Genomic DNA, 23,872 nt, shown 5'->3' with positions numbered 1-23,872 from the left:
CTCGGATGGGCCCCAGCTACACTTACCTCTATGTTTACTACATTGAACAGTCCTTCTTCATTACCTACACATGCACTGTGTCATTAAATTGATGACTGCATCAGTCTAACATCCTGCGCGCAGGCTGAACCAGAGCACTTCATCAACTTCTCCCAAAACTGCCACCACACCCTTAAATTCACTTGGTCCACCTCAGACTTCTCCTTCCCCTTTCTTGATCTCTCCATTTCCATCTCTGGTGACAGTCTCCAGATGGATGTTCACTATAAACCCACAGACTCTGACAACTACTGGACTACATCTCCTCCCACCCAGTATCCTGTACGAACTCCATCCTGTTCGCCCAGTTCCTCTGCCTCCCTTGTGTTTGCTTGGACGAAGAGACTTTCTACTTCCAAGCATCCCTGATGTCCACCTATTTTGAACAAAGTGCTTTTGCCTCCTCTGTCATCTAGACAGCCCTCTACCACACCATCTCTATTTTCCATTACACTGCTTTAAACCCTCCTCTCTCTAAGCACAGTAAAGACAGCGTCCCCTGAGTCCTCACCTAGCACACCACCAGTCTCCTCGTCCAACACATCATCCTTAAATACTTCTGCCAACTCTACCTGTGTCCCAGCACCAAGAACATCTTCCCCTCTCTTCCTTCTGCAAGGACCGTTCCCTTCGCCCATCCTTGGTTCGCCCCACTGTCCCCACTACCCCCTGAAACCCAAGGTACTTTCCCCTGCAACTGTAAAAGATGCAAAACGTACTGGCACACCACTCCTCTCACCTCCATCCAGGGCCCCAAGCTGTCCTTCCAGGTGAGACAGAAGTTCACCTACCACTCCTGCAACCTAGTTTACAGCATCCGGTTCTCCTGATGTGGTCTTCTGTACATTGGGGAGACCTAACGTAAACTAAGGGAAAGTTTCACTGAGCATCTCAGTTGGGGTTGACTAGACCTCCCAGTCACTGCCCATTTTAATCCCCTTTCCCACTCCCTTTCCGACATGACCATCTTTGGCCTCCTCCATTGCCATAACGAGTCAGATCACAAATTGGAGGAACAACACCTCATATTTTGCTTGGCCAGCCTACAGCCCGGAGGACTCAACGTTTGACTTCTCCAATTTCAAATAACCTCCCTTTGCAGACCCTCCCTCTGCCTTCCATTCCTCTCATTGACTCTTCCTTCTAGCCACCAGCCGCATTCATTCCTCCCGTCAACCAACCACATTGTACCACTCTACCTGTGTTCACCTATCCCCACCTCACCACCCTGCCCCTCCAAGCCCTCTTTATCTGCAGCTGCCCTTACACCCACCCCCAGTCCTGAAGAAAGGTTACATCCAAAATGTTGAGTTCTCCATTTCCTGATGCTGACTGGCATGCTGTGTTCTTCCAGCCTCCTGCTTGTTGACCTTGGATTCTAGCATTTACAGGTTTTTTGGTCTCTAAGAAAATTAGATAAGCAAAGTAGCCAGCCATACTGAGGATTTTGTTCTTACTCCATAAATAATTATTTGAAATTCATTGAATTAAACCCTGATGAATGCACATGCAGCAAAAATAATTATGTTTTAAAATATAATTACAGAGCTGCAAGGTAAAGTGAGGCTATGGTATTATGGGGCTAGGTGGATTAGTCATGGGAAATGCAGGTTTTATGAGATAGGAGAGTAATTTTGGGTGGGATGGTCTTTGGAGGGTCGGTGTGCACTTGATGTGCTGAATAGTCTGCTTCCACACTGTAGGGATTCAATTTTTATGATTCTGTGCTAATTAAATAACTCTTTCTCGTGCAAACATATTGAATAGAATGTGTGTATCCTCAGTCCTATGATTCTGTATATGAAATCACAGTGGAATAGATTTATTTTGTAAATGGGCTTTATGAACACACAAAGTACTCTAATTTTTTTTGTGCATGCATTGCTAGTTCATATCCAGACTTTTAATGTGTGTGCATCTTTCATGAAACTTGCACGTTATATGCCACTAGTGCAAAAGATGCTGCATCACAATACTTTTCGCATTCTAGATCTCCATGTGCACCTGGTGATGACCCTTTTTATGTGTGAGTATTAGAGTGTTTTAAGAAACTGCTGCAAGTACGTAAAATGATAAACTATCTTTTTAATAAACATTGCATGCCTTAATCATGTTTAGTTCACTGGTGACCTTCAATCTTTCAGGTTCAATTAAATGACTTCATGTTTAAGATTAGATTATTCAAGACAGAGATTTGAAAGATGGTGTATAGTTGTGTTGGATGATAATGTATTCGTTTGCTTCATATTATTAAAATTTAGGACCCCAAAATTTGCAATTCTGGTGTATCTTGGCATGTCCTTGATGCATCACTTAGGATTCCGTGCAGGTTTTCTATAGGTTCTTCCAGACTGAACAATGGTTTCTTGATTTGCATTCCAATGTAATGGGTGAATCTTGTTATACAAGTAAGGCTAGAAAATTGGCCATTTAGGTCATGTCAACATCTCGCTCTTCCTAATAACAAATACTTTTCTCAACAAAACAAAAGTGGGAATATATGGTTTTATGCTGTTGATAAAGGGGCAGGTGAAACATATTCCATGTCTAAATTATTTCTAGACTCAGCTATTCCAGTGGTCTCCTGGGAGACTTCTCTTTATCACTTTATTTAAGCATGAACTCTAATTTTGGTCTCTGGTTCCCACGTTCCACAACAGGGTGGCCTTGCATGAGCAAAGAGACCTTGGAGTGCAGGTTCATAGCTCCTTGAAAGTGGAGTCACAGATAGATAGGATAGTGAAGAAGGCGTTTGGTATGCTTTCCTTTAATGATCAGAGTATTGAGGATAGGAGTTGGGAGGTCATGTTGCAGCTCTACAGGACATTGGTTAGGCCACTGTTGGAATATTGCATGCAATTCTGGTCTCCTTCCTATTGGAAGGATGTTGTGAAACTTGAAAGGCCTCAGAAAAGATTTACAAGGATGTCACCAGGGTTGGAGGAGGCTGGGGCTGTTTTCCTTGGAGCGCTGAGGCTGAGGGTTGACCTTATATAGGTTCATGAGGGGCATGGATAAATAGACAAAGTCTTTTCCTTGTGGTGGTGGAGTCCAGAACTCGAGGGTATAGGTTTTGGATAAGAGGGGAAAGATATAAAAGAGATCTAAGGGGCAACCTTTTCACAGAGAGGATGGTATGTGTATGGAATGAGCTGCCAGAGGAAGTGGTGGAGGCTGGTACAATTGCAACATTTAAAAGGCATCTGGATGGATATATGAATAGGAAGGGTTTGGAGGGATATGGGTCGGGTGCTGGCAGGTGGGACTAGATTGGGTTGGGATATCTGGTCGGCATGAACGGGTTGGACAGAAGGGTCTGTTTCCATGCTGTACATCTCTGTGACTGGAATGCAAAAACATTGAAGGAGACATTCCAGTTCACTACTGAGGGACTGCTGCACAGTCAGAGGTGCCACACTTAAGATGAGATTGTTAAACAGGGAATAGTGTGAACTCAAAAAAGATATTAATAAGTTGGTGAAGTGGACACGTAGCTGGCAGATGAAATTCCATGCAGAATAGTGACGTGATGCACTTTGGTTGGAAGAACACTGAAATGAAATATAAAGTAGGATGTATGGAAGGAGAGTGCAGAAGTGATTTACTGGAATGGTTCATAGTTTGCAAAATTTTAGCTATGTGGGTAGATTGAAGAAATTGGGTCTGTTCTTCCTGGAGAGAAGGAGCCTAGCAGGAGATCTGGTTGAAGTTTTCCAAATCATGCAGTTGGCTAGAGTGGGTAGAGTGAAGTTGTTTCTGCTGCTTAAAGTAATAAGAACAATAGGACATAAATTTCATTTGTACATCAATTTAAGGAATAACCTTTTTTCACACTGAGTTGTTTAGGTAGAGAATGCATGGCCTGAAAATGTGGTGGAGGCAGGTTCAGTTGAGGCATTCAAAAGGGCATTGGATTTTTTTTTAATATTAAAAGTGTGCAGGGATATGGGGAAAGGCAGGAGATCAGTATTAGATAATAAAGCTGGTACAAGCATGATTAGCTGGCTGATCTCATTCTGCTCTGCAATAATTCTGTGATTTTGAGGTTTGTGCTCTCAAATTGTTGGAAAAGATAGCATGACACTTTTGAAGAAGAGCATAGCCGTTGTCCTGATATCCTGGCCAGGACATATCTCTCAATCATCATGATAAAAAGAAAAGACATTATCTAGCCACATTGCATTGTTTTTGGGAGCTTGCTGAATGAAAATTGGCCACCACAATTTCTATTCTCCAGTAGTGACCGCTGTTAAAAGTACTTTGACTCTAAGCCACTTTGGTGCATTTGATGATCATAAAGTATTCTATAATGAATTCAGTTCTTATTTTTGTCCTCAATTCCCATCACCCCTCAGTTTATGGCTCTGCTTAGGTCCTAAAATTTAGATTACATCTTAAATCTCTCAACTTCATTACCTGTCTCAGATCCTTTAAATGCTTCCTTATATCTACCTCTGGTGAAGCTTTTGTTCATCCATCCTAATTTACAAGTACTGTAATTATTTAGGAATAAAGTTTTTTTTAAAAATTACACTATTGGTGGCTTGTTTTTCCTTCAGTCATTCCCTGTGGTAGAGGTAGCAGCCAGAAAACTAAACAGCTAATCCTACATTTGGTCATCACAAAGCAACAATGTAATTTAACAAAGCATGACTTAAAGCAGTGCACTCACAATCATTAACTAATACTGTTTCCATTTGAGAGTTCAGAACTATGTGATTGGTGCTGTAGTGTTATATCTCACCTTCTCAAATCCTGCTTTTGAATTACTTTATTGCAGTTAAATTAATGCTGTATTTAAATCACTTCCCCATAAAGGATGATCTTTTTGAAAGATTTAACTTATTTCAGAGAAATAAGTAGTCTGCATCTAACCTAGACAAACAAATTATTCTTTGAACCTGGTCACTAAGGCCTGAGTTTCCACTCCTCATGCAGAATATGAACTGGAAGTTCAGGTTTTTGTTCTGGGTGAGTGCTTATTTCATAGGAATCAGTCTGGGTGGCCCTAGAACTAATGTGGAGGTGGGCTGGGCAGGAACTTTGATTTAGTGCTCTGGAATTCTTGATTTTTTTAAATCAATGAAACATAAAACAACCCACAGCCCTCACCCCTTATCCACACAAGAAGTTGCCAATTCATGCACCCAACACTCATTCTCATGGCCACTCATGTCTCTATGCTAATCTTTGCTATGTCTTCCTCCCATATTCATGGCTGTTTATAGCCCCAGTATCAACATAGTTCCAACTCATGCCAAACCATGCTCCCTCATCTACCTTCCTTCACATAAGAATGACACGGTGGTTCAGTGGTTTGTACTGTTGCCTCATAGCGCCGAGACCGAGGTTTGATTCTAGCCTAGGGCATCTGCCTGTGTGGAGTTTGCACATTCTTCCAATCTCTGCATGGATTTCCTCTGGGTACTCTGGTTTCCTCCCACAATCCAAAGATATGCAGATTAGGTGAGTTGGCAATTTTAAATTATAGTGTTCAGGGATGTGTAGGTTAGGTGCATTAGTCAGGGGTAACTGTAGGATAATCGGGAGGGGAATGGGTCTGGGTGTGTTAGTTTTTGGAGGCTACTTTTGACCACTCTTCGGAGAGTTTGGTTTGGACTTGTTGAGCCAAAGGGCCTGTTTCCACACTGTAGGAATTCTGTTTAAAAAAAGAACTAGGAATAGAGGTGGGCAATTCAGCCCCTCAAACCTGCTCCACTATTTGATAGCATCATGGCTGATCTCGCCTTGACTTCAATTTAACGTTCAAGTGCTGTTATTAACCATTCAACTTCTAGTTGATTTAGAAATGTCTATCTTTGAGGTAGTGAATTCCACCGATTCATGACCTTTTCAGAGAAATAATTTATCCATGCTGTTCATTATCCTAAAACTATGACTTTGCATTCTTGATTTCCCCACAGGAAACGTTCCTTCTACAACTACTTTGTCAATCTTCTTTAGCAGCTTACAAACCTTGATAAGATCTCCTACCATCGTTCTAAATCCCTTGAACCTTCATGTCAACTCTCTCTATATGCACTGTGAGCAGACCTCAGGACCTATGCTGAGATTAAATAAAGTTTCAAACTGTATTGCTGGCTTGGTTCTTTTTAAAAAGCCCTGCCATTGTGTAAATCCATTCACACTATTTACATTCCTTTGGTGCTTAATTGATTATAAAAACAATCATTGGAATTGGAAGGTCATGTTTGACAATTTGATTGAAGTTTCTGAGAAGGTATCCAGGAGTGTTGAAGGTTAGTTATGATATGATCTAAATGGACTTTAACAAGGATTTTGAATCAGTGCATCAGCGTAGACTAATCAAGAAAGTAAGGGTCTGTGGGATGCACGGAAAAGTGGCGTACTGAACCCAGAATTGACTGAGATGAAGAAAGCGCAAGGTAATGGGAGAGGATATTTCTGAGACTGGAAGTCTGTTTTTGGTGGCTATATTTAAGACTTGGTGTTGAGGCTTTGTAGTTTGTGATTGCGACTAAAATGCGGGAGGTATGGTCAAGAGGTTCACAGATGGCACAAAAGTTGGTAGGAGGAGGATAGCTGTAAACTGAAGGAAAATTCAACTGTCTGTTCAGATGAGCAGAGCATTGGCAAATGAAATTCAACCTGGAAAAGTGTAAATTGATGTATTTTTGTAAGAGTTGACCAAAAAAATAGACAAGGACTGTATGGAGATTATTGTGCAGTTCTGGTCGCAGCACAATCAAAAATGTGGAAGTTTTGGAGAGTGTGGAGAAGAAATTTAGCAGAATGTTCCTGGATTAGAGTTTATTTGCTGTAAGGAGAGAATGAAAAAAATTGGATTGTTTTCACTGGAAAGTTGGAAGCTATGGTGCGATTTATTAGAAGTATGTAAGATCATGAGGGGCATGGGTAGGGTGAGTGGAAATGTCAAATATTAGAGGGCGTAGGTTTAGGGTGAGGAAGGAAATTTTTTTGCACAGTGGGCAATAGGTGCCTGGAACAATTCTGCCACCTATAGTCAGACCCCACTACCAGAGATATATTTTCCTCCCCACCCCTATCAGCATTCCACAGAGATAATTCCCTCGTTAGGAACACGCTCCCCCACCAACTCACCCTCCACTCCTGCACCTTCCTTTGCCTCATCTTCTGCCCATGGAATCTCCAATCAGTGTTGATTTCACCAGGTTCCTCATTTACCCTCCCCTTCACCTCATCCCAGATCCAACTTGGTACCGCCCTCTTGAACTGTCCCACCTGTTCATCTTCCTTTGCTTCCCACGCACCATCATCCCACACCTATATCTACTCGTGCCTTCCCAGCTACCTTCTGCCCAACCCTACCCTCCACTGCCTTTATCTTTCAGTCGCCTCCACCCCCCCTCCCACCCACTCCACATTCCTGATGAAGGGCTCATGTTGATTCTCCTGCTCCTCTGTTGCTACCTGACCTGCTGTGCTTTTCCAGTGCCATAGTTTTCAGTTCTGATCTCCACCATCTGCAGTCATCACTTTCTCCTGGGCCTGGAACAAACTGCCAGGGGAGGTGGTAGAAGCAGATGCCGTTGCAAGGTTTAAGGACTATTAGGCAGATGCATTAATAGACAAAGAATGAAAGGATATAGACCATGTGCGGGCAGATAGGATTATTTTAGAATGGCATTATGATTGGCACAGACACAGTGGGCGGAAAGGTCTGTCCTGTGTGGAACTGTTCTATGTTCTATTTGGAGAGGTCTAACTAGGCAAAGGATCACAATATGAATATAGGACCTTAAAGATATTGAAGATCAGAAGGATCTTGTGCATATCCACAGACCTCTGAAGGTGCGTGGATGAGGTGTTTAAGAAGGCATTTGACTTGCCTTTGTTAGCTGACACGTAGAATGTAAGAACAAGGAGGATGTGCGGAACTAAGTTAGAAGTCAAACAACATCAGGTTATAGTCTAACAAGTTTATTTGAAATTTGTCGACAGCCTAAATAATAGGTCTCTGCAAATAAGCAAAGCAAAATCACTGAGCAGAAACTGATAGCGAAGCTCCATACCCATGAAGATTGCCTGAACTGTGTCCTTGAGTTCATGTTGCGCTTGATGTGACCTCACCACACTTCTCTATCTGTAAACCCCTCCTTACTGTCCTGTTTTGACATTATCACTTTGATAAATTATGATCTCTCTACCTTAATTAGATTGTATAGTTTTGGTTAGACCTTTGCTTGGTATTCAGCTGTCAACACTTTATTCACACAGTCTGACACTCTTCATCACTTCAGAGAGCTACTGTTTAGTCTGTCAACACTCCACTCAGCCAATTTGTTTGATCTTTTGATCTCTCTGCCCATTAATTTCTCTGCCTATAAATTCTGTGCCTGTGTGCTTCTCTTGCTCTCTCTTCACCTGACAAAGGGGTAATACTCTGAACACCTATGATTTCTAATAAACCTGTTGGACTATAACCTGGTGTCGTCTGACTTCAAATCTTGTCCACTCTAATCCCAACATCAGCACTTCCACATCAGTTGTGGAACTCAACATGTTGGTTAAGACATTATTGGAGTTCTGTGCAATTGTTGGTGCCAAATTATAGGAAGGATGTAATTGCATTGGAGAGGATGCATAGGGGATTATTTACCAGGATGTTGCCTGGGCTGGAGGATTTGAACTATGAGGACGAGTTGAGTCCACGTGGAGCACTGTAGCAGCTCCAAGACGCACATGTTGGCAGCAGTATGGTGGTGTGTTAAAGTGGCAGGCAATTAGAAGTTCAGGGTCATTTTACAGATCAGAGTGAGACTCAGCACAATCTGGAACAGCAGCATTTCATATTCTACTTAGGACTGTGTAACCTTCAGGATTCACTAAGTTCAATAATTTTAGAGCCTGCCCATCTCCTTCCATGTTCTTTATCCATCCCCACACTCAGACCCTATCATGATGTGGACTGTTTTCAGCACAGCCAATCTATTTTCACATAGTCAGGGTCCAATTATCATCTTTGCTCCTTTGGCTTACTATCCCACCATTACTTTGTCTGCCTTTTTTTCTGTCTTTCTGGGCTTTCTACTTAGTTTTAGTCCATCATTCAATCAATACTAGTTTTTTGAGGTATGGTTTGAATGATATCTCTCAACTGGACTAGATGCGAATGAGAGGGTAATAAAATAATTATGCTACATATTGGCTAGAGTAGCAAAGGTACTCTGTTTTATTAGTATGATGCTGAATGTGATTTTTATGCTCGGATTTTGGGATCAAGTTGATAGAAATACTAATTTGAAATGCATCAGATGTTTTCAGATCTGTAGTCAGATGTTCAGAGTAGTAATGCTGTCTTCCTTTCTAAAATGAAGAGCAAGCATATTTGTGGTTTGAAATCTACCTTTAAAATATTTATCCTTTTGTAGTTTGCTATATATTTCAGAATGATTTTTCAAACAGAAAATGCAATGCAAACACTAGTTGTAATGATTTGAGGTGTATCTGGATAAGTTTGGAGTTTTATTTTATATTTTTAAAACTTAGCATGGGGTACTGGGCTAATGGTCGGATACTTGGTAGTGTGGATGAGCAGAGGGATCTTGGTGTCCATGTACACAGATCTTTGAAAGTTGCCACCCAGGTAAATAGTGCGGTGAAGAAGGGATATGGCGTACTGGCTTTTATTGGTAGAGGAATTGAGTTCGGGAGTCCTGAGGTCATGTTGCTGTTGTATAAGACTCTGGTGCGGCCGCATCTGGAGTATTGTGTGTAGTCTTGGTCACCATACTATAGGAAGGATGTGGAGGCACTGGAACGGGTGCAGAGGAGGTTTACCAGGATGTTGCCTGGTAGGGTATGAGGAAAGGCTGAGGCACTTGGGGTTGTTTTCATTGGAGAAAAGAAGGTTTAGGGGTGACTTGCTCGAGGTGTACAAGATGATTAGGGGTTTAGATAGGGTTGTCCGTGAGAACCTTTTTCCACGTATGGAGTCAGCTATTACGAGGGGGCATAGCTTTAAATTAAGGGGTGGTAGGTATAGGACAGATGTTAGGGGTAGGTTCTTTACTCAGCGAGTCGTGAGTTCATGGAATGCCCTGCCAGTAGCAGTGGTGGACTCTCCCTCTTTATGGGCATTTAAGCGGGCATTGGATAGGCATATGGAGGATAGTGGGCTAGTGTAGGTTAGGTGGGCTTGGATCGAGGGCCAAAGGGCCTGTACTGCGCTGTATTCTTCTATGTTCTATGTCCTTCATACCAATTGAACAAAGCCATGATAGCAGGTTTCCAATTATGCAGTTTTATGCTTTTTAAGCGAATACAAATAAATCTTGAAGAAGAATTTAAGTTATTTGAATTTAGTAAATAGGATACTGAGAAGGTATATGAGTGAACCTATCTGTGTGGAAAACAAAAAAAAACAAAAAAAGAATATAGAGAACTCATGGAATACCAAATAAAAGCATCACATGAATGTGGCATGAAAACAAAATGATTTTTCTTTTCTATTCCAAATGGAAAGTGCTGGAGGAATTCATCAGGTCGAGTAGTATCTGTGAAGAGAAACAGAGTTAATGCTTTGAGTCCAATATGTCTCTTCTTTGGAACTCAGACTTTGAATGAAGAGTTTAGACTCAAAATGTTCACTCTATCCCTCTCAATACAGATGCTGCAAACCTGCTGAGTTTCTCCAGCACTTTGTTTCTATTTCAGATTCTCTAGCATTTGCAGCATTTTGCTTTTATTTTACTGTTTGTAATATATTCATGGCTGTTCTTCTATTCAATGTCTCTAAGCCATAAAATCTAAGTTGTGAATATGAAATGCATTTTGAAACATAATTTTCAAATGTTTATTTAATAGATCTGAACAACTTCAGAAAATCCTTTTATTAAGTCAAACTTTACTTTAAAATAATCACTTATTTCCAAATCACTTTTTAAGAGCCGAAAAGTATTTTGCATATCCCGAGCGGTCCTATTGATGCAGTCATCCCTTCGCCATTTTTTCAATCCGTGAAGATTTTAGTAAAATGTGTGATTTGTATGTTTATTAAAAACTTTATTTAATTATATTTGCCTTATTTTGTTGTAGTGTCACATATGTGCCTGCAGAGAACTTGGAAAAGTATAGGATGATCATGAATAGACAGCTTGAAGGAATCACCACAACTAATGCATCATCACTGCTCTCTGCCAGGTAAATCCTAGTTTATCAATCAAGACAGTTGTGATGTTTTTTGAAAAATTTAGAGCATACTTTTTTTAAACAAAACCGAAATTGCTGGAGAGACAGCAAATCTGGCAGCATTTGTGGAGAGGAAGCAAAGTTAATGTGTCAAATCTAGTGACCCTTCTTCAACACTAATGGAAGCTCAGAAAAGGTGGTATATATGTTAAGGATGGGGTTGGGAGTGTGTGGTTGGGTGGTTTAAAGGGACAAGCAATATGTGGTGATTGAGCCTAGTTTGCCTCACTGCCTTTCTCTCCCTCTGTCATCCCTAAACCTCCTGTTCCTTAACTTTACATCTAATTGGTCTGAATAAATGCAGAATACATTTTAAGGGGCAAAACTGTGCCTCCTCTTGGGAAATAAATACAGGACAAAGAGATGATAATGGGTGAGTATTTTGGGACCAGTACCGTAATTCTATTAGTTTTAAAGTATTTATGAAAAAGGTTAGGCCTGTTCCACAAGTTAAAATTCTAAATTTGGGAAAGGCTAATTTTGATAGTATTAGAAAGGAACTTTCAAAAATTGATTGGGGGAGGCTGTTCACGGGTAAAAGAGCATCTGGCAAGTGGGTGGCTTTCAAAGGCATGATAATGAGCATTCAGATACAATGTGTTCCTGTTAGTGTGAAAGGCAAGGCTGGGAGGAGTAGGGAATGCTGGATGACTGAGATTTGAGTCTCTGGTCAAGAAAGAGAGGGTGGTGTATGTCTGGTATAGACAGCTGAGATCAAGTAAATTCCTTGAAGAGTATAGGAGATATAGAAGTACAGACGAACCTCGATTATCCTAACGAGATGGCTGGGCACTACTTCGTTCGGATAATCGATTATTTGGTTAATTGATTAAATGCCTTTCCTCTGGTGCTTGGAGTTTTTAAAGTCTACTCCCTGTTTAGGAGACAAGGCAGCAGCACAAGACATGTGAGCTCCCGCCCCGTCCCTGTCCAACACCTCCCGCCCTTGTCCAGCACCTCCTCAGGGCAAAAAGGAGACAGATAAGGTAAATGAAAATCCAAAGAAATTCTGCAAGTATATTAAGGGCAAAAAAGTAACCAGAGAGAGAATAAAATCCCTTAAAGATCGAGGCCATCTGTGTGTGGAACAACAGGAGATGAGAGAAAGACATAGAAGCTAGATACCTTGCGAATTAAATCGTGATATCTTGAAAAGAGTCCACACTACAGCAGAGGCAGTGCGGGAGATCTTGAAACACACAAAGGTGACCTGATCAAAGGTATGATAGGAAGTGTGGGATGTTAGAGAAGAAATTGTGGGACCCCTACCAGAGATATTGGTGGGCGGCAGTGCTGCCTCACAGCGCCAGAGACCCGGGTTCAATTCCCGCCTCAGGCGACTAACTGTGTGGAGTTTGCACATTCTCCCCGCATCTGCGTGGGTTTCCTCCAGGTGCTCCGGTGTCCTCCCACAGTCCAAAAATGTGCAGGTTAGGTGAATTGGCCATGCTAAATTGCCCGTCGTGTTAGGTGAAGGGGTCAATGTAGGGGAATGGATCTGGGTGGGTTGCGCTTGGGCGGGTCGGTGTGGACTTGTTGGGCCGAAGGGCCTGTTTCTACACTGTAAGTAATCTAATACTTGAATGAGCAACAGCCACAGGCAAGTTGCTAAAAGACTGGAAGAAGTCTAAAGTATCAACAAGCAAAAGCCAGGGAATGGCAGACATGTGAGCTTGTCACCAATGATGGGTAACTTGTTGAATGGGATTCTGAGAGACAGGATTACATGCATTTGGAAAGGCTGGGGCTGATTAGGGATAGTCAGCATGGCTTTGTGTATAGGAAATCATGTCTCTCAAACATGAATGAGTTTTTTCAAGGGATGACCAAGAAGGTAGATGAAGGCAGAGCGATAGATGTTGTCTACATGGACTTTAGACAAGGTTCCATATGGCAGACTGATTAGTAAGGTTAGATCACATGGGAACCAGGTAGAACTAACCAACTGGATACAAAATTGGCTTGATGGTAGGAGACAGAGGGTGGTGGCAGAGGGTTATTTATCGAACTGGAGGCCCGTGACCAGCGGTGTGCTCCAAGGATCAGTGCTGGGTACACTGTTATTTGTCATTTATGTAAATGAGTTGGATGACAACATAGGAAACATGGCTAATAAGTTTGTGGATGACACAAAATTGATGGTATAGTGTACAGTGGTTATCAAAGATTCCTATGGGGTCTTCATCAACTGTGCCATTGGCTGAGAAATGGCAGGGGGAGTTTAAATAAATGTGATAAACCAGAACAGAACTTCCACAGTTAATGGTAGAGCCCTGAGGAGTGTTGTCGAACAGAGACCCAGGGGTGCAGGTACATACTTCCTTGAAAATATAGTCACAGGTAGACAGGGTGACGAAGAAGGCATTTGGCACGCTTGCCTTCATAGATCTGAGCATTGAGTACAGGAATTGGGATGAACTGAAAATGTGTTGCTGGAAAAGCGCAGCAGGTCAGGCGGCATCCAAGGAGCAGGAGAATTGACGTTTCGGAAGAAGAAGGGCTTATGTCCGAAACGTCGATTCTCCTGCTCCTTGGATGCTGCCTGACCTGCTGCGCTTTTCCAACAACACATTTTCAGCTCTGATCTCCAGCATCTGCAGTCCTCACTTTCTCCTACAGGAATTGGGATGTCATGTAGTGGCTGTGCAAGACATTGGTGAGGCCACATGTGGAATACTGCATACAATTCTGGTCACCCTGCTATAGGAAAGATCTTAGTAAACTGGAAAGAGTGCAAAAAAGATTTACTAGTATGTTACCAAAACTGATGGGTTTTGGCATTTTTTTTTCCCTGGAGCATAGGAGGCTGAGGGGTGACCTTGTAGAGGTTTATGAAATCAGGGGGAGCATAACCAATATCTTTTCCCTCGGGTAGAGGAGTCCAAAGCTGGAGGGCAAAGGTTTAAGATGTGAGAAGAATGATTTAAAAGGGACTTGAGGGGCAACGTCTTCACTTGGTAATTCGAATATGGAATGAACTCTCAGATGAAGTGGTAGAGGTGAGTACCATTACAAGATTGTAAAAGCCAATAAAAGTACATGGATAGGAAAATATAGAGGGATGTGGGCCAAAGGGAGGCAAATGGGGCTAAAACATTTCAAATAATCAAGAATTTCACATTACCTTTTAAGAGTCTAAAATGTACTACAGATATCCCAGGAATGGGATACAGTGGCTCAGTGGTTAACACTACCTAATAGCGACAGATACCTGGGCTTGATTCTAGCTTTGGTTGCTATGTGGAGTTTGCATATTCTCCCTCTGTCTGCTTGGTTTCCATCAGGTGTTCAAGTTACCTCCCACAGTCCAAATATGTGCATGTTACGTGAATTGGCAATGGTAATGTTGCCCTCTAGTGTCCAGGAATGTATAGGCTGGGTGGGTTAGCATTGGTAAATGACTGAGGTTATGGGGAAAGGGTATGTCCCTCATCAGTCTCTTCTGCAGCAAGGTTGGATTGACTAGCCTTGTTTCCACTGGAGTATAGAAGAATGATGAGTGAATCTTGAATAGCCTTGACAAAGTGAGCACTGAAAGATTGAACTAAGGAATATTGTTTAAAAGTTAGGCATTGCTTTCTCAGGACAGGTGAGGATGTATTTCTTCTGTCAGGGTTATATGACTTTGGAGCTCTCCACCTCAGAAGGTGATGGAGAAGGGTAGATTCTTATTGGAAAGGGGCTCAAAGGTTTGCAGGGGTGAATGGAAATATGGAATTTAAAACAAGTTGATTTTTCTTGAATGGTGGAGCAGGTTTGGTATCAAATGTTTCACTTCTACTATTTTATATGCTTGTAAATGGTCGTGTGGTAAAAAAACCCACCCTGAAAGGAACAGTGACATGAGATTTTTCCAGGTATTTACTAAGCAAATTCTCATCCTCAGCATTATAATTGAGGATGGTGAGTGAGCAGTTAAAGCTGAAAGGTTTAAGGGAACATCTTGAGCATGGTGATCTACACTGTCTTTTCGGTTGGAGAACATGATTTCAACCTGCTCCCATTTTGCTGCATCTTCTCCTTAATCTTTCAAACCTTGGAAAAAGTAGAATTATCAATTCAGCCACTATTATGGAGGCCTGTGGTTGCAGTAGAGTCAGACAGACTGAAAAGGCCTCAAGGTCTGTGTAAAGCGCAGTCCCCTATTCTGTGCTTGGCTGCTGCCTACAGGCAGCTATGCTGTTCCTCAATACCTCTGGGTGCCTCACATTTGACTAACCAATTTCCAATCAAGGTCCAACCAAAGACTTTTAATAATCCTTTCAGCAGCTTTAATCAACTATCTGCTGTTTTCAGGCCTGCGTTGTAAAGTGCCAGGCTCCATACCAGCCTACTTTTATGGAGAAAGTGAGGGCTGCAAATGTTGGAGATCAGAGCTGAAAATGTGTTGCTGGAAAAGCGCAGCAGGTCAGGCAGCATCCAAGGAACAGGAGAATCGACGTTTCGGGCATAAGCCCTTCTTCAGGAATGAGGCTTATTCCTGAAGAAGGGCTTATGCCCGAAACGTCGATTCTCCTGTTCTTTGGATGCTGCCTGACCTGCTGCGCTTTTCCAGCAACACATTTTCAGCTTTGCCTACTTTTATGCTCACCATTGGGACCTAAAAGTCAGTCCTAGTTTGCCTTCAGAATGGCTGGTGTTTATCATAGTGTGCATATGAAAATGTTTCATATTAAATATGTTCTTCCATTTCTATCACAGCATCATAGGGTGCCAAAGATGTTGTTTGTCCCCTACTGTATAGTATTAAGATGGCCTTGGGTAGTGTTGTAGAACAGAGGAAGTTAGGAATGCAGGTACATAATTCTTTGGAATTTGCGTCACATTTAGACAGGGTGGTTAAAAAGGCATTTGGCCCGCTTGCCTTCATTGCTCAGTACTCTGAGTATAGGAGTTAGGAAGTCATGCTGAGGTTGTGGAAGACATTGGTGAGGCCTCTTGAGGAATAATGCATCCAGTTCTGGTTGTCCAGTTATAGGAAGGATATTATTAAGTTGGACAGGGTTCTGAAGAGATTTACCAGGATGTTGCTGGGTATGGAAGGTTTGAGTTAGGCTGGATAGGCTGGGAGTTTTTTCACTGGAGCATAGGAGGTTGAAACATAGAATCCCTACAGTGTGGAAACAGGCCATTGGCCAAGCAAGTCCACACCAATCCTCCAAAGAGAGCAACCCATCGAGACCCATTCCCTACCCTATTACTCTACATTTACCCTGACTAATGCACTTAGCCGACGCATCCCTGAACACTTTGGGCAATTTAGCAATTCACCTAACCTGCATATCTTTGGAAGTTGAGAGGCTATCTGATAGAAGTTTATAAATAGTGAGAGGTATAGGTCAAGTTAATGGTAGTTATCTTTTCCCTAGGATGTGGATTTCAAGACTGGGGGAACATTTTTAAGGTGAGAGGAGAGAAATTTAAAAATGACATGAGGGGGAAGTGTTTTACACAGAGGGTGCTTCACGTGTGGAATGAACTTGCTTAGAAAGTCGTGGATGTGGGTATAATTACGATGTTTAAAAGACATTTGGATAGATACATGACTAGTAAAGGTTTGGAGGGACATGGCCCAGGAGGAGGCAGTTGGGACTAGTTTAGTTTAGGATTATCTTTAACATGGACTGATTGGACAGAAGGGTCTAATTCTGTGCTGTATGGGTCTATGATGCTTTTTAAGCTTTCCAAACTCTATTTCTAAAAGTAATTGATATGCATGTGAAATCAATTTCCAACACATTTTTGAAACTCTCCATCTTAATACAAATAAAACTAAATAGCACCTAAGATTGCTGTGAAATTTTACCCCATCTAACTGAGTAAGTGCTTGTTGCAACATTCCTTGTGCAGGGATTGGTGAAGTTCTGCCTATTACAGAGCTTGCTCTGGAAGGTTTTGGAACAGATCAGAACTGCTAGCTCTAACTTCAGTAACATGAACCATGTAGCACAGAAGAGACTCTTCGGTTTGCCAAAAATAGTTACTACACTAGTCTCTCTTTCTTGACTAACTGTTGTCATAAATGTTTTAACATTTCAAGTGCCTCATCCAAGTACTTTTTCAAAAGTTTCAAGTTTCCCATGGGCATAGGCAAGGTTTGGAGCACAGGAGGTGGCAGTGATTTTTCTTCCTGGTCCTGGTGACTGTGAAACTGCCATTGATTGTTGCAAAAACCCACCTGGTATACAATCGTCCTTTAAGGAAGGGAATCTTCGCTAACCTGGCCTAATTGAGACTCCAAACACAAAGCAAAGATGTTGATTCTTAACTGTTCTCTGAAATCGCTGAGCAAGCCATTCATTTCAATGGTTATTAGGGATGGCAATAAATAACTCGCAACGTACCATGAAAGGAGAAAGAAAAAAATGCAAGGAATGAATCACAATTTTGAAATTCAGCAAATTCCACATTTTTGAAAACTACTACTCTTGAACCATTAAGTAATCAATCAGGATCTTCAAATAATTTCTGCATGCTGACTTTGAGTACTAGTTTCTTTTTTTCACATAATAAAGTACGCATAAAATGACACAGCCCTGGTGGTAGGGGAAATGCTGGTGGGATGAGTGCAAAATGTAACCAGCTAGGTTGCTATGAATCAACCATTTAATATTAGAAATGTCTGTCAGTGGGTTCCACCTCAAAAGCTTGTTTTCTGGCTCGTGCTTGAGGTTTCACTTGGCAATCCCACATGTGTCTTCAGCTATTACAGGTTTCCAGCTGCTACAAATAAATTATGTTTATGTGAGAAGTGATACTTGGTGCACCGTGACAACTAAGCAGTTCATTTATAAATAATTCTAATGTTTGAGTATCAGAAAAATAACTTTTCAGTAGTTTTAATACAAGTTACACAAATTCTGATTTAATGGATTTGTTTGATTTAAGACACAGTACAATATTGTTGATCAATTTGACAAGCACTATTTTATGTAAAGAGGAACTATGTACCAGCAGAAACAGACTAATAAGGAACTAGATAACAGAATATAAAGATTTGGTTATTTTTGTACCCATGTGCCACATAATGATTATTTTAAAGTCCCAGCGACAGATGTGCTGTTGAACCGATTCCATGCACTGCTACCCACTTGGCTTGTAATAACTGCAAACTTTAAGCCCTCTGGAATGTATGAAGAATTAATTATTGATCACATATCACATATGCTTAACGAGTCTGGTTCAATCGTCCCATCCTTACAACCTCATAGACCTCATAGACATGCAGTTCCGTGGATTGCAGAAAATAAGCAAAGGTAATCTTTAAACAGTGAGTCTGAAAGTTTTGCTTTATGAAACATGACATTTTCATACTTCATGTAATTTTGAGTGTGCTGCTGGTCAAGTTGTTGTCCTCATCATCATCCTCATCCTCATTTGTTTTTTGCTGGACTTATTGAAAATTGCAATGTTGTAAGCATTTATTGGAACATTTGCATGATAAAATAAGCATTTTAAATATAAATGAATTGTATATTTATAAAATATTCTATACTTGTATTCATTTTATCATGACTTTAGTATTTTTCATTTTTTGAGTGTCTTGAAGGTTTATGTTTATGCTTGCACCCATTCTTGATAACATTGAAAACTTCAGTGAACACTTTTTGGAACAGTACTGTAGATTTAATGATTAATTGAATTTAGATTTAATGATCATCCTTGCCAGAACAGTCTTTGCAATAATGACATAATATTTTTAAGCATAGCTTTAGTCTATGAAGCCTTGATTTGTTTGTGCCAATTAAAGCTACGGCTGAGATTGGATGGCCGCTTTCTCTTTGGTTTTTCCTTAAAGAATAAAAAGCAAGAAGCCAAATGCTCCACCATATTTTGTGTAAGTTCTTGGTAGGGCTGTCCATTTAGTGCCCTAACTTTGTCGTAGTTTTTTTTTCCCTCTCTTTCAAGTAAATTCCCAGTTGAAAATTGTGAATGAATTAATTTCCACCATCCTTTCAAGAGCAAATTCTAGATCATAACTCTGTATACATTTTGTCAAGTATCTTAAATCTGTGCCCTCTGGTTATTAACCCACCAAACTGAGGAATGTTATTCACTCTGTCTAAGCATTCAATATTCAAGAACACCTCAATCACATCTTCACTTAATCTTCTGTGCTTCAAGGAGAATAATCTCAATATCATAATCTCTGAAACTACTCATTTTTGCTTTATTATTATTATTCATTAATTTTTAATGTGAGTTTTTTTTATTAGAGTCGTCTGTGGCATGGTGACAATGTCATTGAGCAAGCAATCCAGAGGCGTACACAAATGTGCTGAGGCCACAAGGTCTGATCTCACAACAGCAGCTAGAGAAATTGAACTTCAATTCATCAAAACAAACCTCTGGAATCTAAAGCTAGTTTCAGTAATAGTAATCATGGCAGCTATCATTGGTTGTTTTAAAAACCTGGAAACAGTGAGGTCTGCAGATGCTGGAGATCAGAGTTGAGTGTGTGTTGCTGGAAAAGCAGAGCAAGTCGGGCAGCACTGGAGGAGCAGGAAAGTTGACGTTTCGGGCCGGAGCCAGATTCCTGATGAAGGGCTCTGGGCCGAAACGTCGATTTTCCTACTCCTCGGATGCTGCCTGACCTGCTGTGCTTTTCCAGCAATGCACTCTCAACTCTGTTTTAAAAACCTAACTGGCTCACTAATGACCTTTTTATCAAGTAGAAAATCACTAGCCTTAGCTGTCATAGCTTATACGTGACTCCCAACCCTCGGGAATGGGGTTGACTCTTAACTGTGACCTATCATGCCATTTATTTGAAAGGTGTTTACAAATGGCCAACAAATGCTGCACATTTGCTGAAAAGAAAGTTAGATCTGGTTATAAAATAATAGAGCTGAGGCAGGTGTATTGAGTTAAGGTAGCGATAATTCCTGAGAGACTTGAATGAATTTGAAGGGCTGAATAGCTTACAATACATCATGGCTTATAAATTGACCTCCTCCCAAATGTAAGAGTCAACCTCTATGTGATGTATAAAATATGAACAGCCAGCATTAGTGTTGAAGCACACTGTCTTGAAATGTGAAAAGAATGCGAGCAATTAAAACAAAATTAGTGTGACATTTAATTGGATTATTTAATGCCCCAGGATACCTTTAATTGAATCAAAATTGAAGCAAACCATTCATGCAAATATAACATTTCTTACCTAAAAATAGTCAATTTATGTTTCATGGGATGTGGACACCACTGATGGTTGTGGGCCATCCCTAATTGACCTTTAAATTGTGAGTTGCTTTCTTGAACTGCTGCAACATCTACACCCATAGTGATGTTAGGAAGCAACACTGAATTTTGATCTAGTGAAAGTGAAAGAATGTTGATTGTCGTCAGAATGGTGTGTGGTATAAAGAAGTACTTGCAGGTGCTGGTATTCGCATGTGTCTGCTCCTCTTGCCCTTCTAGGTGGTCGAGGTCAGAGTTTTGAAGATGCTGTTGAAAGTGCCTCTGATTTGCTGCAATGTATCTTGTAAATGAATTACACTGATGCAACTGTGATCAAAGAGGGAGAGTGTGTTTAGTTTGGTGAATGGATCGCCAAATAGTTGGCTTTTCTGTCCTGAGTGATTGTGAGCTTCTTGAGTGTTATATGAGCTGCGTTATTCAGGCAAGGGAATTATTCCATCGTACTGTTAACTTGTGGCTTGTGCAGAATATTGGGAATCAGGAGGTGAGTCACAAATCTCAAAGTTGTTAACCTCTGATTACTCTTGCAGCCACGGAATTTATATTTCTGGTTCAGATCAGTTCAGTTCCTAATTAATAGTATTCCCTTGGAATTGCTGATAAGAATACAGTGATGTCAGTGCAATTGAGTGACGAGGGAAGATGGTTAGATTTTCTCTTGTTGGCAATGGTCATTACCTGGTGCTTGTACAGTCCACATTTCACTTGCCCCATGTCAGCCCAAACCTGAATCTTGACCAAATTTAGCTGCACATGGAAACACGTTGCTCAAGTATCTGCAGACATGCAAATAATATTGAACATTGAAATATTTACAAACATCGCCACTTTATAGAGGAGGGAAGATCATTGAAAAATCAGCTAAAGATAATTGGAGCTAGAGCATACTTTGGGAAACTAGGGGCACATGTGGTGCAGTGGTAGTGTCCCAACCTCTAAGCCAGACAGTTCACATAAATGACCCACTTGCTCCAAAGTTGTGTAATAACACCTCTGAATAGCTTGATTCAAAAGTATCTTCCCTGAGGAGATCCTGCAGTAATTCCTGAGGCTCAGATGATTGTTCTTCACCAAGTACAACCATATTTGTTGGGCTGGGTACGGCTCCAAGCCGTGGAAAGTTTGCCCTGATTGCAGAGTCATCAAGCTTTCCTAGGCTCCTTGATTTCCATACTTAGTCAAATACTGCCTTGATTTCAAAAACAGTAATTCTCACCTGTTATCTAAAATTGCAGCCCCTAGAAAGCTGTGATAAGGTCAGGAGCTGAGTGGCGTTGGCAAAATGCAAACTGGACATCAATTAAAAATTTGCTGTTTAAATAGTGCTTGACACCCTGCATCACTTTGATCAAGAAAAAGCTGATGGTGCTGTATTGGATTTGTCCTGCTTTGTTTATGAACAGGGCATAACTAAGCAGTTTTCTAAATTGTTCAATAAAAACCAGTTTGTAACTGTTCTGAAACTGATTGGTTTGGCAGGGGACTACTTTTGGAGCATAAGTTAGTAGTACTGTTGCTGTCATGTTGTCAGGACCTGTAGCGTTATGCAACTCAACTTGGGGTACATTTTTATCTTCCCTTTTCTGGTATTAATCTAACAAACTTAGTACAATACTCCATTAAAATATAACTTGTAAATCTACAAACTAGCTGCTATAATTAGTTGTACATGTTATAATCTGTTTATAAATTAGCATGGGGGATGGGGTTTAAGGCAGAAATTCAGGGAGCTACGGTGGAAGCTTAGTGCTGGAACCAACAGTTATCTCTGGTTTGTTGCACGTGACACATAGTGGAGAGGTAAGGAATAGAGAGAGAGAGAGAGAGAGAGGAGTTGAAAACGTGGCTACAGTGATGGTGCATGAGGAAGGGTTTTGGATACCTGGCTCATTCTGGGGTAGGTGGGACCTCTACACATGTCGGCCAGACCAGGTAAAGATGGCAGTTTCCTTCTCTCAAGGGCATTAGTAAACCATTCTGGGGTAGGTGGGACCTCTACAAACAGGATGGTCAACACCTGAACCAGAGGGGTACCACTATCCTGAAAAGGAAATTTGCTAATACTATTCAGGAGGGTTTAAACTAATTCAGCAGGGGGATGGGAATCTAAATTGTAGTTCCAATGTCCAGGAGGTTGAGAGTAGTGAGGTCAGAAATATGGTTTCAAGGTCGCAGGAGTTCACTGACAAGCAGGAAGGTGGTTTGAAGTGTGTCTATTTCAACTTCAGGAGCATCTGGAATAAGGTGGGTGAACTTGCAGCATGGGTTGGTACTTGGGACTTCGATGTTGTGGCCGTTTCGGAGACATGGATAGAGCAGGGACAGGAATGGTTGTTGCATGTTCCGGGATTTAGATGTTTCAGTAAGAACAGAGAAGATATTAGAAAAGGGGGAAGTGTGGCATTGTTAGTTAAGGATAGTATTACAGTAGCAGAAAGGATGTTTGAGGACTCGTCTACTGAGGTAGTATGGGCTAAAGTGAGAAACAGGAAAGGTCACCCTGTTGGGAGTTTTCCATAGGCCTCTGAATAGGTCCAGAAATATAGAGGAAAGGATAGCAAAGATAATTCTGGATAGAAGCAAGCGTAATAGGGTAGTTGTTATGAGAGATTTTAACTTTCCAAATATTAACTGGAAACGCTATAGTTAGAGTAGTTTAGATGGGTCTGTTTTTGACCAAGGTGTGCAGAATGGTTTCATGACCAGTATGTAAACAAGCCAACAAGGGGCAAGGCCATATTGGATTTGGTACTGGGTAATCAATCTAGCCAGGTATTAGATTTGGAGGTAGGTGAGCTCTTTGTGATCGTGACCACAATTTGGTTATGTTTACTTTAGTGACAGAAAGGAATAGATATATAACGCAGGACAAGAGCTATTGCTGGGGGAAAGACAATTATAATGTGATTAGGCAAGATTTAGGATGCATAGGATGGGGAAGGAAACTGCAGGGGATAGGCAGAATTGAAATATGGAGCTTAGTCAAGGAACAGCCACTGCGTGTTCTTGATAAGAATGTACCTGTCAAGCACAGAGGAGGTTGTTGAGCGAGGAAGCCATGGTTAACGAAAGAAGTTAAATCTCTCGTCAAGAGGAAGAAGAACTCTTTTATGTTAGGATGAAACATGAAGGTTCAGTTAGGGCACTTGAGAGTTACAAGTTAGCCAGGAAAGACCTAAAGAGAGAGCTAAGAAGAGCTGAGAGGGGGCATAAGAAGTCGTTGGCAAGTAGGATCAAGGAAAACCCTAAAGCTTTCTATAGGTATATCAGAAATAAAAGAATGACTAGAGAAAGATTAGGGCCAATCAAGGATAGTAGTGGGAAGTTGTGCATGGAGTCCGAGAAGATGGGGAAGCGCTTAATGCATATTTTTCATCAATATTAACACTGGAAAAAGATAATGTTGAGGAGAATACTG

The 23,872-nt window shown here is 41.1% G+C and overlaps 1 protein-coding gene across 19 annotated transcripts in view; it reads left to right on the top strand.

Annotated features, from left to right (window-relative positions):
* mpdz (multiple PDZ domain crumbs cell polarity complex component) overlaps nt 1-23,872 on the top strand; it is a 368,137-nt gene that overhangs the window by 206,898 nt on the left and 137,367 nt on the right. For 15 of the 19 annotated variants that reach the window (XM_087996853.1, XM_087996857.1, XM_087996823.1 and 12 more), the window contains 2 exons: nt 1,991-2,065; nt 11,101-11,205. In XM_087996853.1, coding sequence (XP_087852979.1) covers nt 1,991-2,065; nt 11,101-11,205 — 180 coding nt within the window. The remainder of the gene's footprint in view (nt 1-1,990; nt 2,066-11,100; nt 11,206-23,872) is intronic. The other 4 variants (XM_043714540.2, XM_043714497.2, XM_087996875.1 and 1 more) reach the window with 2 other exon arrangements.

Source organism: Chiloscyllium plagiosum, unplaced genomic scaffold (genome assembly GCF_037043375.1).
Source record: "Chiloscyllium plagiosum isolate Xiang-an unplaced genomic scaffold, Cpla_swu_hap1 HiC_scaffold_2, whole genome shotgun sequence".
Taxonomy (NCBI): domain Eukaryota; kingdom Metazoa; phylum Chordata; class Chondrichthyes; order Orectolobiformes; family Hemiscylliidae; genus Chiloscyllium; species Chiloscyllium plagiosum.
Note: the sequence above shows the minus strand (reverse complement) of the source record. Positions and strands in the feature narration are given on the sequence as shown.